This window comes from Osmia lignaria, chromosome 11 (assembly GCF_051020975.1).
Source record: "Osmia lignaria lignaria isolate PbOS001 chromosome 11, iyOsmLign1, whole genome shotgun sequence".
NCBI classification, from domain to species: Eukaryota; Metazoa; Arthropoda; class Insecta; order Hymenoptera; family Megachilidae; genus Osmia; species Osmia lignaria.
The window spans coordinates 4,410,060-4,428,722 of record NC_135042.1 but is presented as its reverse complement, the minus strand read 5'-3'; the positions used below and the strand labels follow the sequence as shown (position 1 = coordinate 4,428,722).

The window sequence follows — 18,663 nt, the reverse complement described above, 5'->3', positions numbered from 1 at the left end:
TTTCATTCCTACATTCTTTACATCCCTGCATTCCTTTCATCCCTGCATTCTTTTCATCCCTACATTCCTTACATCCCTGCATCCCTTATAATAAGTATATCATAACTATAATAACATATCTGTGGCCACTGGTTCGAGTAAAGGTAAGTAAAGGTAAGTAAAGGTAAGTAAATTCAATTTTTGAATTTTGAATTTTCAAATTTTGGCCCTCTAGCGGCACAAATGTGAACTAAAATCTCAATGTTCGATCAGCGCCATCTGATTTCGGAAAAAGGAACTAAACCATGCACCATTTTTGGCCCTCTGGCGGCAAAAATGTGAACTAAAATCTCGATGTCCGATCAGCGCCATCTGGTTTCGGAAAAAGGAACTAAACCATGCACCATTTTTGGCCCTCTGGCGGCAAAAATGTGAACTAAAATCTCGATGTCCGATCAGCGCCATCTGGTTTCGGAAAAAGGAACTAAATCATGCACCATTTTTGGCCCTCTGGCGGCAAAAATGTGAACTAAAATTTCAACGTCCGATCAGCGCCCTCTGGTGGCAAAAAAAGGAACTAACTTTGGCATGAATCTGCTTAAATAAGCAAGGGATTCAGGGATTTAAGGGATATAGAGGTGTAAGAGATACAGGGATATAAGTGATGAGATATAAGGGATGCAGAGATGTGAGGGATGTAGAGATGTAAGGGATGCAGAGATGTGAGGGATGTAGAGATGTAAGGGATACAGAGATGTGAGGGATACAGAGATGTGAGGGATGCAGAGATATAAAGGATGCAGGGATGTAAGAGATCTAGAGATGTAAGGAATGCAGAGATATAAGGGATGCAGGGATGTAAGGAATACAGGGATGTAAAGATTGCGGAGTTGTAAGGATTACAAGGACGTAAGGGGTGCAGAGATGTAAAGGATGTAGGAGTGCAAGAGATGTAGACATGTAAAAGATTCAGAGATATAAAAGAAACATAGATCTAAGGAATACAGGGATGTGCCCCTTGATGCCCCTGTATCTGTAGTCATTGCTGACTAAATGATAATAAATAATAAATGAAACTCATGTTTTCACTAAAGATGCAATGCACAATTATGTTAATAATTAATCGTTGATTGGTACTCATGTTACAGTGAAATAATAGCGAAATGACAAATCATTGATGAAGTAACGTGTTTTCACAAGGGCTGGCAAGGAAAGCAATATTACAAGAGAAACGATTTCGTATTGTGCCCACGTTGTAACGTTTGCAATGAGACACGTGTCAGCCATGCCTCGTGCCACGTGGCAACCAATCTAAATCTAATAACACAAACAGCCTTACAATAACGTGGGTCGTGTGCACCACCGTTTGGCGGCCGGAGGTAATAGGACACCATGTGAACTAATCGCTACGAAGTGGTCCTCGAGATCCTGTTTCGCTATTTGTTGATCCTGACGTAGTCTCGTGGGAGAAACCACACTTGAACAGAAGGTGTTTGTGACGCTACGCTGAATACGACATTGTCGTTTTATGTTCGGATTTTACTTAAATAACAATAATGATGAGGTAGAATTTGAATGGATGCAGGTAGAGGGGAAGGTGGCAACGGTGAAATGCTAAAAAAGGGTTAAAGTGATTCTTCTATACATACCTGCATTTTTTAAAAAATTATAAATATGTTATTAAAGTAATAGCAAGCAACTACTTTAATGGAAAGAAAAATTTATTATTAGATTGTGAAGGAAGGGTATGTGAAAGGAATAATAAACAATCAATTTTTAATTCTCAAAAATGTAAGTTTAATTTATTTTAATATACACCGACGAGTGTTTGTACGCGCGTATGCGTGCTCGTGTGTGTTCGCATACATACAAGAACGATCGCGCCATGTAAAAGATGACAATATGTGATCGAACAAAGGTCAATAATCAATATTACAATTAAGATCACAAGATCACAGAGCGTGTGGCTCCGGGATAAAGAGGGCATCTTCCTTAACGGAAGTACTTGTTCACCAAGTCGATATGCAAAAAAGGAACTCTTTACAATAATAATTTTCTTTTTAAAACGACACTCGTTCCGAAAGAAACAATACGATCTACGCTGCAAAAATCTGGACTAATCGGAGATTTCAATTTTTTTTTTTTTTGCAATGGTACATGCTTCGTATACTTTCGTTAGATTCGTTTCGTGTGAAATTCCTTTTGGGCCGGCTTATCGAACGATTCAAATCAACTATACCGTTTATACAATTGCTGCGGACGACTCAAATTTTTTAACGCTGCTCTCCGATTTATTATTCTATTCTTCCTTTTTGTTTTTTTAACAATATGAATTTGTGAACAATTGGAGAGTACAAGATGTTTCATAAAATTTCAAGACTTTCCATGAATTTTATGCCAGAAAAATTCTATGTATACCACATTAGAATTGATATAATAATGTATAATTTTAACAGAGAAAGTACAAGATTAATATTTTCATTATTTATCTCAATTTACCAAGTGAAAGGTTAACATAGAAGAAAATTTCTGGAATACAATTATATTTAGTGATGAATGTTAATGCAATTTTATAAAAATTTCATGAAAAGTCCTATAATTTGTTAACAACCTGTATAGACGTTGAAAAAGAAAATTTTGAATCGCCGCTGTACAATCATACGGATCAAGCTACGACGCTCTACGATTATTTACACCTATGTATAATTATTCTTCGCTCTACAATCACGTTTAATATCGTTTCGTTGGATTCCTGGAAATAGTTTTTGTCTTTTTGTACATCGCAACAATATTTACAAGAAAATTTACAAGTTACAAGTTAGACGTTAGACTCTACCTAGCCGATATTGGTTAGTCTCTTAAAACGTACTGGTAGGAAGTTAAAATTTCAAAGTTTGAAAATGCTTTCTAAAACTATGATGTTTGTTATTCAATGATAAGCGATATGTCCATCTTCTAGTGATTCCTAGAAATGCTACTATCGATAGTCATCAATAATATCGTAATATTTTTAATCCACCGAGTGTTAAGTTGGCAAATTCCTAATTTATAAATTCAGAAAATTAAATTATGCAAATAATGAATAAAAGAAATAAAGAAATATATTATACAAATAATATAATAAATTAAAAAAAAATAAAAATACTACTTAATAAAATTTTCAAAGATCCAAGTCAATTAATTTTAATGATATAAATTAATGAATTATCTAGAAATCAAAGTAAATTATTTTAATCCTACAATTTGTTCAACTTACATTCCCTAGGTTTAATATCACCAAGTGATTGATAAGATATTGATAATCCATAGTAGCAATTCTAGTGGTATCCTCGAGCCTCAATTAGCCTCTCTGCTTCGTTTGATATAAAATTGATCAACACCCTGTGAACGTTCCCCGTCTGCGTATACAGTTGCATTTCGAAAAATTTCCAGATACATAATTAGACAAATTATGAAAGCGTCTTTATTACGAAATCGATGAAAGACACCTGGAAAATATTTTTGCCACAAGTTTGATTTCGTATACGAGTGGAGACGTAGGGCAAAGGAGGTATTAAAATTGATAAAATTCTTCTTTTCGCGTTCGGTTAGCTATATGAAAAATAGCAATACGAAAAGACGTTCTATAGTCGTTCGGTTGTTTCTCAGAATATATTAACACGTATTTCCCTGTTAAAATAAACTCTGCATATGTTTTCGTATATCATAGCGAAATCATTTCTATAAATTCTTCGTAAATAGATAACATACGGCCGATTAATTGCTTCCCGCTTCAATCGAACGACTACGTCAGTAGATACAGAAAACACTGCCATGTGCTTCGATATGTATCATTCCTTATATTATTTCGATCATAATTAATCGTAAAACGTTATTTAAATTTTTTCTTTGCACTGGTTTACATTCAATCCCGAACAGCTCCGACGAAAATCGCCTGAACACGTTTTCTTGTTTAATAAAAAAATAAATAAAAATGAAGAAAAAGGCGAATCGAGAGGACCGATTCGGATTCAAGAAAGCGATTGTCAATCACAAGTACGATGATTATGAGAATGTTACAGCATAAAATCCTTCGTGACGATGGATTACGCTTCCGTGAACACACAGACCCTCGATATTTTCGTCGGAGCTTACATCTCGTAACACTATTTCCCATTCGACGAGAGCAACGGACTGGCGGCATTCGAATATCCTTGGCTGCAGGTGGGCAACATAAATGGATTCATGTTGAACGGTGAACCAACCACCTCCCCTAGTCCTGCAACATACCCACTATCGGTTATACGTTAGTGTCATTCACCATGACTTCTCTGGTTAAAAAAGAAAAATAAATATGTTATATATTTCATATTAAAATATTATAATATCAATTTGGTATTAAGCGAAGTGTACTTATACCAATGTTTTACCCCTTGATTGTAGTTCTCATTAAGAATACAAATTATTTACACGTATTTTTCAATTCGTCGTTTGCTTTGTACATAGTATGATAAAAGAGATTTCAATGAACATGAGTGTAGTTTTGTATAGAAAGCTAGTGCACATTACAAGATGAAGAACAAACTGTTCGAAACGTCGTTCAGACACGTGCCAACAAAACGACCACTTTAGGGATAATAACGATCTCGTCGGTTAAGTGGCACCCTTAACAATCAGTGGGAATGAACGATATTATAATATTTTTCTTATAAAGCCACTTCTTTATTGCGATAATAATAAGACTACTATTATAAATAGTAGTTGAATTTCAGTAGTTGATTAATGTTTGCTGATTAAATATTAAATTGCTAGAGGGATAAAATCATCGCAATGGCAATGACATAGATAGATAATTAGAGTATTTAATTAACCCTCGGACGGTAGACGTCAATAATTTTACTATTATAGGAAACTCACTGGTTTAAAAATACGTGTTATACATGTATACTTCTCATAAGTATGGATCATGATTGACCCAGCTCCACCGTACGAAAGTTAATTAAAGAGGAGGAGGGGGGGAGAGTAAGCAATCAATGATTCGTAAGTGAACGTGTGTACATACATTCTCGAATCTCGTCTCTTGTGCATGTTTCTCATAACTCTTTAATCGCAGTGCATAGGGTGGTTGTGGTAGTGATGATGGTGGTTGTGATGGTGGACGGTTAGCGGTTACTGGGCGGCTGTGGCGAGGTGGTGCTGTGTGGACCAGTGCGGTGGGACTGAGGTGGTCGGTGGTCGTACTACGGGGGCGAACGCACTCCCGTCCCCGGATGTATAGAAAATGCCATACTGTTCGTGCGCTAAAATGAAAATTTCACATAAGGAAAAATCATAAGTGCATGCGTCACAACGAAGTACTACTTAATGTACAGAGTGTCCCAATTTTCTCTCGTTAAAGAATAATGAGGAACGGCGAGGTGTTGGAAATCAAAATTCATGTAGGACTTTTCATTTAATGAAAAGTTGTGAAAAACAGTTCGAATGGAAAAAACTGGAACACATATAAGAAGCGCATGCATGTCGGGATTTCATGTGTATATGTATTCATATAGAACATGCGTAATAGGGTATATCTGTTATGATGTAAGTGGATGAATAAATGTAAAAGAAATCATTCGTTTGAAAATAATAAACTCACAGATTGTTAATTTCTACATTGTAGTAATAATTCATATTCACTGATCATCCGCTTTTATCATAACATATTAAACAATAATGTTTTCCAATGGTCCCTGATTTCATTTTTCCTTACTCTTAAGTGTATGCAAAAGTATGACGATACTAGAGAAAATACTTACGCGATGTATAAAGAGTCGGACTACCAGTATACGGATTGGCCACCGAATAACTTCCGTTTGTGCTGTGACTGTGAGGTGTACTGGCTGAACTTCCGCAATAACCACCACCGGTTACGACCCCACGTGGACTCGCACTGCTGCTTTGCCTATACGCGTCAGTGCTACCACCGACGCTTCCTCCAACGCTACCACCACCTCCGCCACCGCCTCCAGCACCGGCTCCTGTCGTCACGGAACTACCGTCTAGAAATAGAAACCTGCCCGTCAGACGAACTCGTCAGTATAACGTCATTCTGTTCATTTCGTGTTGCCTAGTGCACCGAAACAAGAAGATGCATGTTACACCAAAATTTAACACGGCGGAACAGTGTTCGTATAATATACAATAAAAATGTCACGTACAAGAAGAAAATATGAATAAGTCAAATAAATTCAATAAAATAAAGATAAGGTATACTACAAACTATAATGTATTTTAATGTATATTTTTTAATTTTCAATAAAAGCTATGGTTAATTAAACTGACACCGTTTTGCATATCTTATTCTAATACTTACCATCCGTCCATTTTGCGGCAGTGCCATTTTCTTGTACCGTCACTGCGAGTTGTCCTGTATACGAATTGAACGCCGTCGCCGAGCTGGATGTCGGAGGTGCAGGGGGATGACCCGATCCTGGACTCCTAGGTGCTCCTGTGATCCCTGTGTTTCCGCTTCTGGGCATACTGTACAGAGCTTCCGCAAGATCTGCCGCTCTTTTCAGTATGATTTCCTTCGGTAATTTCTCTGGATCGCCAGGATGTCGGGGAATAAGTTTCTGTAACCTTTGGAAGCCGTAGTCGATCGTGGGTTCATTTAGGGCTGAAAGATTGATAAGAAAGAATACCTTATTTCAATGTCTATTGCTCCATATTCCTTGTTTAAAGTATAATAATTATACTTACAAACATAAACGAATCTTCCGGGTGCTCCTTTACAAAACTGTTTAGTTTTATAAGAAAGCGTGACTTCGACTACACCAGGTATCTGTCGTGGAGGAGTTTGCACTCTGATTGCGTTCGGTGTGATTAACTGAAAGCAGAAATTAAATTTATATTAGAATAATATATTGTATTGAACGTATAAAATTATTTTTTATAAATAAAAAGAGTTACGTACCTCGCTCCAAACTAACATCGATCCAAAAACTACTTGAAGCCCATCGAAGAAGTTTTCACCGATAATTATAACCGTGGATCCACCAGAAGTCCATCCTTCGTTCGGTGATATCGCTTTTATGCACGGTGTTTGGAGAGGTACAGGTGTATAAAGACCTAATTTTCAGAAGAATATAATTTACATTAATTATTCAGTAAATTATTAACTGATCAATTTAATTATCCTCAATTTTAAGAGAAAGTTAGTTATTCAAAAATTTATTATTATAGAAAATCATAAATTCCTTTCATATGAAAACAGAGTAACGTGTGTTACGATTTGTTCGGATAATCAAGTTTCCACGGTATTCGAAATCACGAAAACAATAACGAATAGCGGGGTTAAAAAGGTCGTAAAAGAGAAAGTAAGTCAAGAAATTACACGAATTTCCCGGATTGCACGAGTTGAACCGAGACAGTTAGTTGAAGGGTGGTTGGGACACGGAAAATTATCTGAAAATTCTGTTTATTCGGTCGAGGCCTCGTGGTACATATATTTTCCGTGGCAAACTCACGCCACGAGGATGTCGTGAAAGCAGAAAAAGGAGGCTAACAGAGAATCTATGAAAGAGAAAGAGAGAGAGAGAAAGGGGATAGAAAAGAGGATAGAAGGAAGAGACCGAGGGGTCGAAGTAGTTGGAGAAGGGTTGTAACAAGAAGGAAGGGGAACGATCGGGCTGCCGGTGTCTCTGCTTGGAATTTATAACCCAATGATATCATTTTGTACCCCAGCGAAGCCAAGCCACCCCCGGTACCGCCTCTGGCAGAACGGAGCCACGGCAGAGTGGCTGACATCATGGTATATTGCTCCCAGTGATGCTCAAACAGTTTCCACCTTGGGTGCTTACGCCTGCTTCAGCTAGTAAATCTTAATGCCTTAAGAGATCTCGACGCTGGATATTGTATTCGAACAATGTTTTCCCTCGTTCAGGAAATAATATTAACCCTTCGAACGACGGACCCGTTACGGGTCAATCGCGACCTAACCTACTTAGCCCATACCTATAAAATGTATACACGTACCTAGTTGGATGAAATTTAGAGGAAAAATATATGAAATACTGAAATATGAATGATAATAATTATCATTCATTCACCCATTAATCAAAGAATAAAAGTAAAAATTAATAACACAGTGTTATTTAAATATTAAAAATCAATATAAGATACTTCTTTTTATTTAAAGATTTAACAAAATGCACGAAGATTTTCGAAATGATCTGATAGTTTATTCATTCCCGTCGCTTGTCCTTAGGAATTTAAGTACACGAGTGCGATACAAAGCTGAAGAGTCGCAATTCGAGTGTAAATGGGGATTCTTGAATGGGACACAGGTATTTATTGCGTTCAATGTACAAGAAAGTCGTTAAACAGAGTCGGCCACGTTGGCAACCACCCCGTTGGAGAATTGTCGGCCGGGAGGAATGGGTATGAAGCGGAAAAGTAGGAAGAGGCAAAGTGGAAAGAGGCGCAAGAGGAGGAAGAGGGTTGAAAAGAGGGATTCAGTGGAGGAGGCCGGAACAAGCGTACCAACCCGGAATAAATAAAATCCCCCATGCCACTGGTGAGTGGTAAGGGGTGTTACCCTCTATCCCCTCGAGCTTCTTCCTTCTTCTCTCTTTTACCCGGCAAACCGTCGCCGAAGTCGAAGAACCGTTATACTTTAACACATTCGGCCCGATTCTCTCTGATCACTGTAGGATCGTGCGATAACTTCGTTCACCCCGATAAAGAGGCGAGAACTTCTTCGGGCAAAAAGTTGCTTTCACTTTCACCGCGAACCGGTATTATTAACTTCATATTTTACGATCAAGTAGTTTCCTTTCTACTTGAACACTTTAACCCTTCTTCGGGTTATGATAGCCACAGCACCCTTGCGAGTAGCCTTTCCTATTTGTTGAAATTTTATGTAATCATTTATTATTTTATTCAATTTTTAAATTTGCAAATTATCAATTTTTAAGGAGTGGATTTGCTAGGAGACTCGAAACTCAATTTTAAAAATAGTATTCTTGCGTTACCCTTAGGAATGTATTTCTGAAATTTCATTAGTGTATGAATTTAATTAAATTTCAAAACAATTTTATAATAAAGTTTTTGTATATATGACACAGCTACTTTAGAAAACAAATGTCAACCACTCGAGAAAATTGTAAAAACTTCGTTTTGGCTTACCACCCTTCATCGAGTTTCAAACTTTGATTTCAAAAGAAAAAAAAGAACGACCAAGCAAAAAAATCATCCGCAATTCCAGCAAAAGTTACAACACGTTCATTTTGACCGTTCTTTCCCTCCCACTCTGTCCTTCCACTTTGTTTCTCCCCTTTTACTCTCATTGGTATGCTCGTTTCAGCGTTTTGGGAGTTACTCGCAAGGGGATTTGGAAAGAGTGGTACCGTCATGGCGTCACAGCAGTTGCGAAAGCCGAGAGGATGGTTCGAGATAGCTTAAACTTAGCATTCACAAACCAACACCCCACAGCAACCACTGCGAGAACAGAGTAAGGTTGTTGGGGGAGGGAAAAAAAAGAAACGAAGAAGAGCGAGAGACTGGCAATTCCGAGTCGTTTTTCTCCGTTCCTCTTTCGTTTTACCCTCGTTCCGTTCGCGTCTTTCCGCTTGATGGCAGCCGAGCAGACAAAGAGAGGAAAGGCGAAAAGATACGGTAGGGCGGAAAGAAAGCCTGTAACCTACGGAGAGAGAGAGAGAGAGAGGAAAAAGGTAGGAGGAACACAGAGAACGTGGTGGATCCCTCGTTTTCCCCGCATCCCATTGATTTACATCTCGTCGCGGCACAGGAAAGGAAGAAAGGCACGAAGAAGCCTAGGAGAAGAGGAGGAACGCGCGTTGTCGAGGGGTGGCCGCACGATATCAGCCGTTTGTATGCGCGGCCGACGCCAAACTTTGCTGAATTGCCCTATGACTCCTTATATCCTATCCTCCGAGCTCACCCTCTCCTTTCTTCTCGCGCCATTCTATCCTCTGCTACGCCTCTACAGTCGTTATACCGATCTCGAAGAAACCAACCAACCAACCAACCCCATCCTATCCTCTTCTTTCGTTCGAGGATTTCGCAATGAGGGGAAACGCTGCACGGGATATCAGAAACTTCCAATTGTAAATGGCGACAATAAATCGATTTACGTGCATGTTTAATCGTGGCTTTTAGATGGAACGTAATTTAGGATCTTTGTGTTTGAGAGCTCGTAATGTTTCGTTTGCATTGTAGAATAATTATTAGGTTCAGTATTAGAAATTACAAGATCATGACCCGAATTTTGGGTGTCATATTTTGGAAAAATAATTTTTAAAGGAACAACGCAAAATTTAGAAAATGAAAATAATATTGAACCAAATATGGGATTCTCTTCATGGTCCGCCGTCTAAGGGTTAAAGTTTTCAATATCTTTTTTATATGCTTATAGTTAATCATACTTACTGTTGTATTCGCCGGGATCACTGGGATCTAATCGTTTCGCTCTACGACCATGTTTGCTGTTGTTGTGAACGAACATGTTGTCCGAGACTGCCAGTAGCGGTCCCTCTACTCCTACTTGCGTGGAAATGACCACCTGTTACAGAAGATTGAAATTCGTCCAAGTTAGATTTCCGATGAAAATTCGACAAATCATTAAATGGCTGCAATTTTTCTTTCCTGCCTAATAGTCATAGTTTTAATTTTACATCGAAACGATTAAACAGAACGATAGACAGTTTCATGTCGCGGTGTAATTAAATTAATGAAAGCACTGATAAGTATAATAGAATGTGAAAGGGCGTGTACGTCGAAACTATGTCGCCAATTACGTTGTGTAATTTTATTTACACACATACGTGTGCTGCTCTGCATATGTTAATCATATCTCTCGTGAAGTAGCTATGCAGTCTGGATTTGCTGTATCGCGTTATGCGTATTCACCATGCATTCCGTGACTCCCGTGACCCCCTATTTGCACGTATGATAGATACGCTATCGTACAAACGTACGAAGATAATCTCATTAAAGCTGAGCCTTGGAATACGTTCGCATAGTACGAACCAAGCTAAACATCTATTCTATTAAATATTTCTTCATATTGAACACGATATGCTAATGAACATGCTGATCATAATTATAAATGATATCTAATTCATATTTTATGATCGTTTAAAAAAAATATTTTTACGAGTAAAACTTTTGGTGAATTGAAACAAGTCACGTGGTTAGCCTGGAGTTCGAGGGGTGCAAACAAGGGGACGATGATTTTCGGAAGAAAGTAGAAAGAACGTTTATAAAATCGACTGGGCGGTCGGTAAATGCCCGAAGTTTTGTCCTTTCACAAGTTCGCAATTTTCTTGGCTGGTTGGCCCTATTACCTGGCGCGTAACGTCGTGCAAACTTGCCCCAACACCAAGGGTGAGGAGAATAAACCTGACGGCTTTCCGCGAGAGGAAATTCCTCGAGGAAGGCGAAAGCGTAACGCTAAAATTTTAATTCGTAACTTCGAGCAATAAGCAATTCCTAAACAAATTTGGAGGCGCGATAAGCACTTTAACTTTGGTTTCCTTTTGGTTTCAACGTTCCCGGCGAATGTACGATAGGACAAATAAACGAACTCTGATAATTACATAACGTACCATATAAATGTCAGTTATAATCAGTGTAATTGGATATTTCTTTATAAAGTTTACTGAAAATAGAGCACTTAATTATGCTATTTAATATTCGAGGCACAAAGGAATCCTTGAAAATAGTTTCAATTTTTAATATTCTTTTGAAATAACAAAATTATCCAGTATTCTTTGGATCATATATAAACAAGAATTAGTTAGAAATTAGATAATAAAAAGTGTTAAATATTATTAAAATAATTACCTATTAAATGAAAGAATTTTTCATGTTACTAATGTGATACAAAGGGTTAATTTTGGTTTTTAAAGCTATAAGATTATTCCAAGTTAAGATCCTACAGATATATTATAGTAATCATGCGATAAGACAAACGAATCCGATAGAAATGAAAGAAAAGGGTGGGTAAGAAAGTTTTTTGTCATTTATTTTTTAATTTTGCGTTTTGTCTCTCGAAATGGACATAGACGGGGTGGCGAGATACGGCTGTCGGTGAGTAGGAATGACCGTTATACCAAAGGTAGGGGGGTGGAAGGGTGAACGGTTACACAGGGGTGGGTCGGTTGATGTTGCGCTGAGCTAATTGCCAACCCCTTGGATTACGTCCTTTTGGATGGGGATCTCAACTTTCGACGGTGGCCGACCATCGAGAAATTGCTGTCTCCTCAACGATACTTTTTTCTTTCTTTTAAAAAATTAAAAAAGAATGCCTTTAAGTGGAAGATAGCCGTTCGTACACCAGGGGTGGCAACTTGGAAGTTTAGTTTCAAGGCTGACATATTTTGAAAAAATTAGAATCTTATAAAATATTTAATTTTTATCATAAAGTTTAAGTAAATTTAATAAAACATTTTTCTGCTAATTATCCTATTTGCTGAAATATTTTCAATAATTTATATTACATAATCGTTTCCCTTTTTCTATTATATGGTGCTCTATTTTCAGTGAACTAATAAAAAAGATAACGAGTCTTAAACGCTCCGTTCATTAAAGGTTTATGTGCTAACTCACCTGGAAGCGTCTCATATCGCGGGGATTGCCGGCATTCTTAAGGCAGTTTTGGTTGCACTTGAGGAAGAACTTGAGGAAGAATCTGAAAGCAGAAGGGACGAAAGTTAAACGGTTGATAAGGTACTTAACGCTCTTCAACGTCAAGAACTTAATTAAGACGCGAACTTGATTAAAAAGTCTAAATGTTGCATTAGGCAATCACAAGTTTCGCTCTATTCGCTTCTATTATTCAGTATTTCTTTAGATTAAATCCCCCAGCATGTGTTCTACGACCTTTAGGACCGTACAGCAACTCAAATGCCAAAAGGGTGATTCTTGAAAAAATATACTTTATTAAAGGGTTGAGCCAGTCTGGCGGTCTCAAAATAATAGGCAGTTTTAAAAATATTTTTCTCGACAAGAAATATATTTTTATAAGCATAATTATATGAAATTTCAAATTAGTTAGAAAAAGTTGCTTCTATTTTAAAAATTTCAAGATTTGGCCAACATTTCTGTGAAAATACTCCACTCTACGATAGCTCAATTTCTATGAATTATGTAGAATTTCAGAGGAATATTGAATTTGAGGAAATTTCTGTAGAGCCAGAATATCCATGTTCATGTTGACGGGGATGAAAAGGGAAGAAAGAGTTCTTCGAAGAGACAAAGTTAAGAGAGAGTGAAACACAAATATTCCTATAGATCGAGAGAGTAGAGAAAACTCATAGGAAACAATCAGGAGGACCGAGACGATGAAGAGGTTCGAGGAACGAAGGGGTAGTTTTCTGGGTGGTTGGTAGGCCTCTCCTCCCATGGGACGCCATTGTCATTCCCCTTCGTGCGTCCATACGATTCGGGGCTCCATCGAAAAATCAAACGCATACCTTCTAGAAGCGGTGGTGCTTGCTTTTTTTTTTCTTTTCTTTGCTTTCTTGTTTGCGTGGAACATCCAAGTGAAACTGTAGGAGGAATTCGTCTGATTTCTATTCGTCGCCTCAATTCGTATCGACGTCGTATCTCTTTGTCTTTGTTGTTTTCTGCGTTCTTCGCGTTAAGAGGTAAATATGGACGATATACTTAAAACATAGTAAATACTACAAGGTTGGAATAATTAGAATAAAAATTTAAAATGAAACAGAAAAATTCGACCTCAAATTATTTGTAATTACTAATTAAAATTTAATGGTAATTTCAGCTAATTAATAATATGTAACTATGAATTTTTATGTATCAATAATGGCATCGAACTTGTGTATTATCGAGCATTACCCACGCTCGACTACCTAGACGACACTTTTATCGTCATCCTGCGCTACTTGTCAGCCGACTTGGACGTTTGGCACGAAATCCATATAGCTCGAAAAGTGAAAAGTAAAGAAAGAAAGAAAAGAAGAAAAAAAATTGAAAGCCGATCGGAATCCTCCCTTATTCCGGTGTAGAGAGTACCTACGGAAGGGAATGTTGGCGGGATATATAAAGAGAGAAGGTGGAGGAAGAACAGCGGCGAGGGTATAGGGAAAGAGAAAGAGAAAGGGAAAGAAACGTATCGATCTCCAGTTTCATGCTTTTCGTATCTATCCCGTATCCATGGACTCTATATACCTCTAGGTTCGTGTTAACGGCTGCCACTCGGCTGCTTTTAGAGCGTCGAGCGAATTTAATTTCGTTTACTCTTAGAGGACGTTAAGATCTTATCAAGATGCTGGATGGGTATTCAAAGCATTGTACTTTAGCTTATCGGCTGCTGTGGATCTTGCACTAAACACGATGTCTGTCGTGCCTGAGGCGTGGAGAACGACGACGGGCTTCTGGTCTTTCGCAGATACGAACCCTATCGACCATGCCTGTAAGGTACCTGTGTGTACGTGAAACGATGCAAAAATACTAGCTGTCTGGTGATACGGGGTGTACAAACGAAAACGGGCTGAATCTATGTAAAAAAATAAGTGAAGAATGGAATATGTATAATGTATTGCAAAATAAATAATTTCACAGTGAAACCAATTTAAGTAATTAGTTAAACACCACCCTTCATCTATAAACATATTTTCAATCAATCGAATTGGAAAAACGATGAGAGCATCCCTATTGTATAGAATCTACTTATAGAAAATACTAATGATTCGCGACACCCTGTCTCGTATCTGTATCACTCTGTCCCTCTTTTCTTTTTACCTTTTTAAAGTCATTTTTATCCATGCTGTCCTCCGAGTATTGGCTGTTAGGGGCTAATGGATTGCGTTACTGACTGATTCAAATGCGAACTGGATTTTATTCGGAGCTCGATGGGGCGACAGTATCGGCAATGTTGTAACGCGAATACGAGCAAGAAGGGTGGAAGGGCTAGTTTCTTATAGGGGGGGTTCCAATTCGATTTCGATCATCTATTAGATTTTTCTTCTTCAGCGATGCTTTCCGCGAGCATGCACCACTTCCTACGGTGAAATCTATTCTGAATTGTTGTTTAACACATTATCCCTATATTATTAATATCTTCCTTCTTTTAAATAAAGAAAATTTAACCATATAAACTCAACAAAATGATTGCGATTAAATTGAAAATAATAGAAAATTTCTTTTTATTTAATTACAATTTATTGTGTTAAGAGAATGATCGTCGCAAAACAGAGCAACGTTACAATTAAAGCGTTTGGCAGAGGAATACAATCGAATGAATCGTTTGATTCTCGCCGTATTGGCTGTTATTCGATTGCTAACGAATTGACACGGAATAAAATATACAAAGGCCGACCGATTGAGAAATCATTCCCAACCTACCATCGAATCGTAGCGAATACCTTTCCGTTGCCTCGGCTAAAATGAAAATAAAACGAAGCAACGTGCAGTCGAAAGTGTAGGGGTTGTATGCGGTGGGGGTGGGGTAGATGGAGTGGCAACGGCATGTAGCGGAGAACCTACACCGTTCGCTATTTCCAGTTTTACAATATACAAGTGTGGTCCAAAATTGACCTCGATGTGCCATTTCTCCACTTTGTGTCAAAATTCAGATCGTGATTTGTGTACGAAATTGAGAATGTTGATAAATATGAATTTTTTACGAAAACTACATAATAATAAGTATTATTTTATACTTATCAAGATAATTATGGTACTTCATGTTTATTGAAAAACAAAGGTTGTAGAATAAAATTAAATTACCAGAATTGTTCAATATTTTGATACCACGATCAGTTTTGGACCATACTGATATACATCTTCGCAACATTGGTGCGAATAAGTGAACGAGTGAAAAGAAATAAACGACACCGATAAAAAAAAGGAAGCTAAATATCGAAGGCTCGTGATATGTACACGAGCGAGGGAGGAAGAGGGAGAGGTAAACAGAAGCGAATAAATTCAATCAACCCTTGCAGTAAATCATCGGCTCCTGTGCAGCGGTTTGTTAATACTTCCCTTGTACCAATTAGCAATTTTCCTCCCAGTGTGGATACCGATGTTATTTTCCTTTTTCTTTCTGCCTTTCGAGAAAACAATTCGTCAAAAGATACGTGTTCGAATTGGAAACTTCGAGAAGAAAGTTTTATATTACAAATGTTTTTTGTTTGTTGCGTTAATGGATCTTCTGTTTTATTTTTTTGTTATTTGGTCTTTAGGTGTGAGTAGATTTATATTTTTTGTACAAATAACAATTTGTAATTTCGTTTAATTGCTATGTGCTATTTATTAGTACATTTCAATTTTTATAATTATGTAATTATTTTGATCAATAAAATTGTTATCACTATGATATTAAAGAACTTTTTTAACTATTTACACGTTATCAATGTGTTTTATAAGAGCACAAAATTGCAAGTAAATACCTTCTGATTTAGTAAATACAGATATACGTCGACTAGGGGGTTGAACGGATATAGGGAGCTTACTTGGGGACTTACGCGTAATAGTTCCAAATAGGGTAGCATTACGCGTATTAGAAATCCATTTTCTCCTACGTCGAGAAATCTTTAATCATGTTTACGACTCTCAAAGTAAATTCCTTTTTTTATTCATCACCGAAGAAAAATAGATAACGTGTAAATTTCACCCATTTTATATAGAAAAATGCCTTCTACACATTTTGCAAATAAATTAATTCATATAAGAGTTCTGTAAAAATTCCTATTCATATTTGATTAATCTTCGCAATGTTAGACGATCTAGCTTGTATAAGAAGTGGCATGAAAAAGTTAACGAGAGGAAAGCATTTCCTTTCTTTCCCTTATGGGAACACTTAAGTCTGAGAGTAGTATCAGTAGGTAAGAAATTCTGTCTGTTCAGTAGAATTGGAGGCGTGTTCGATAGTGTACTAATCACCTATCTAAACGACAAACCCCTACTCAGCAGTCGTATTAACAATGTATCTCGGTAGTACGTACTCCTTGGGGATGTCTTCATTACGTTCATTGTTATCAAACTCTAAGAGAATTCATGATCTCATTATGGTCGAAAATGTTACTTATCCTACCATTTCATTCACCGATTTTCATAATTTTAATATAAACTAATAAAAGTTCTACCAGTTGGAAGGTGAAATTAAATTTTATACTACTTTTTAATTACGAACCCATTGATTACACTACTTTTACATAATCATTTAATTGCAAGATGTGCACATACAAAAAGGAATAAGTATCTTCATATATGTTTATATAATATTGATTGTGCAAAGTAGCCAGTTGTTTTTTTTTCGAAAAAAACACATCCTTCGATCGGATATATTATTTTAGTAAGAAACCGCCGGGGAGTAATCGCAAGTGCATAATGCAGAAGCGCAGGACGTCAATTAGTAAGAATGTATACGGAGGTCCGTAAGGCATAGGAAACCACCTAGAGCTGTATACCTTGCATACACCTTAACTGAGGTTAGTAAGGGGTTAGCAAGGTATCAGGGGATGTTTAATGTTTAACTAGCCTCCATTACGCCCCCTGTACCGGTCTTCTTGAGACCCACCCTCTTCCTCTTTGCACCGCCGTCATCCAGCATCCACCGAGTCGTTCGCAGGAAGTATTATAGATAGGAAATGGCTAAGAAAGATTAGATTGCCCGATGCAAAGCTATCGGCTAATTCAGAAAATCTGCGAAGGTCAAACTGCTCACGTGGCAATATAACGAGAGTTCACAGTAATAATTTAGAATTTTCAAAAAATATTTATTTTATTAATATTAATATTATTTGAAATCTTTAGTCACCTGTGTATCCAATTAATATTTTTATTTAACATTTTAGACACCGTTTAAGTAGTACAACCAAATGGAGTATTCGAGTAAAAGCCACCTTGAAATGAACATTAATTTAATTCACGCGAATGTTAACATTCCAGGCAAGTTGAGAAAATAATGTGACACGTGGTCGAGTACTAACCAGTCCTTATGATATCGCTGTTTAATTTTCTCTTAGCTGAATGTGGAGATAAATAGGAAACGGACTGAGAGTGCAAGTAGAACAAATTTACGTATGAGCCGACAAGAAGTGACGGAACGTCTGTAGTCTTTTGAAAGAATTCAAAATTATCAAATAAATTTTTCGTAAATGTAGAATGAAAGCGAGTTTAAAATAAAACTTAGAGACAGAATCATTAACCCAAGGGTTAATTTGTTTAAAGGAAACCTAGGTAGAAGCTCAAATACTCTGTTAATCCTGTTGGTTGGGATTTCAATGTATTTTGTATCGAGACATCGGTTTTGGTGTTTACAAAAGGAAATCAAGCGCCCAACAACGTGTAAAGAGGGTAACTTAACCAAATTCCTATCGGCAGAGGGAGTGAGATAGTTTCGTTTAGGTAAGACGGTAGGAACCGAGGCTATTCGGCTGGCACTACCAAGGTACTGCATAATTCATACGTAAGTAATACGTCTTACTAACTAGCATATCCCGAACTAACGTACCCTGTCTTGGGCTTTACGTTAGGTAGCCCTTTCCCTCCCCCAGCTCCTTGTACGTTTCACCGTCCCCTTCATCACGACAGCGAGATATCCCTAATGGCAGTCTATCATATTAGCTACAAGACGGCTTGAGAGGCCGGCAGCTATAACTAGATTTGCTTTGCACCTATGCCACTGCAACTGACGATTTACTATCTATCCTGCAGTTAGCACTGCATTATCCGACT

The 18,663-nt window shown here is 37.4% G+C and overlaps 1 protein-coding gene across 1 annotated transcript in view; it reads right to left on the bottom strand.

The window, feature by feature from the left end:
* Positions 1 to 1,800: 1,800 nt before the first annotated feature.
* kn (EBF transcription factor knot) overlaps positions 1,801 to 18,663 on the bottom strand; it is a 74,907-nt gene continuing 58,044 nt past the window's right edge. The window contains exons 10-16 of the mRNA XM_076690841.1: positions 12,571 to 12,652; positions 10,390 to 10,522; positions 6,914 to 7,068; positions 6,700 to 6,826; positions 6,314 to 6,616; positions 5,757 to 5,999; positions 1,801 to 4,237 (exon numbers count right to left, since the gene is read on the bottom strand). Of these exons, the coding sequence (XP_076546956.1) occupies positions 4,125 to 4,237; positions 5,757 to 5,999; positions 6,314 to 6,616; positions 6,700 to 6,826; positions 6,914 to 7,068; positions 10,390 to 10,522; positions 12,571 to 12,652 (1,156 nt within the window). The 3' untranslated portion in view covers positions 1,801 to 4,124. The remainder of the gene's footprint in view (positions 4,238 to 5,756; positions 6,000 to 6,313; positions 6,617 to 6,699; positions 6,827 to 6,913; positions 7,069 to 10,389; positions 10,523 to 12,570; positions 12,653 to 18,663) is intronic.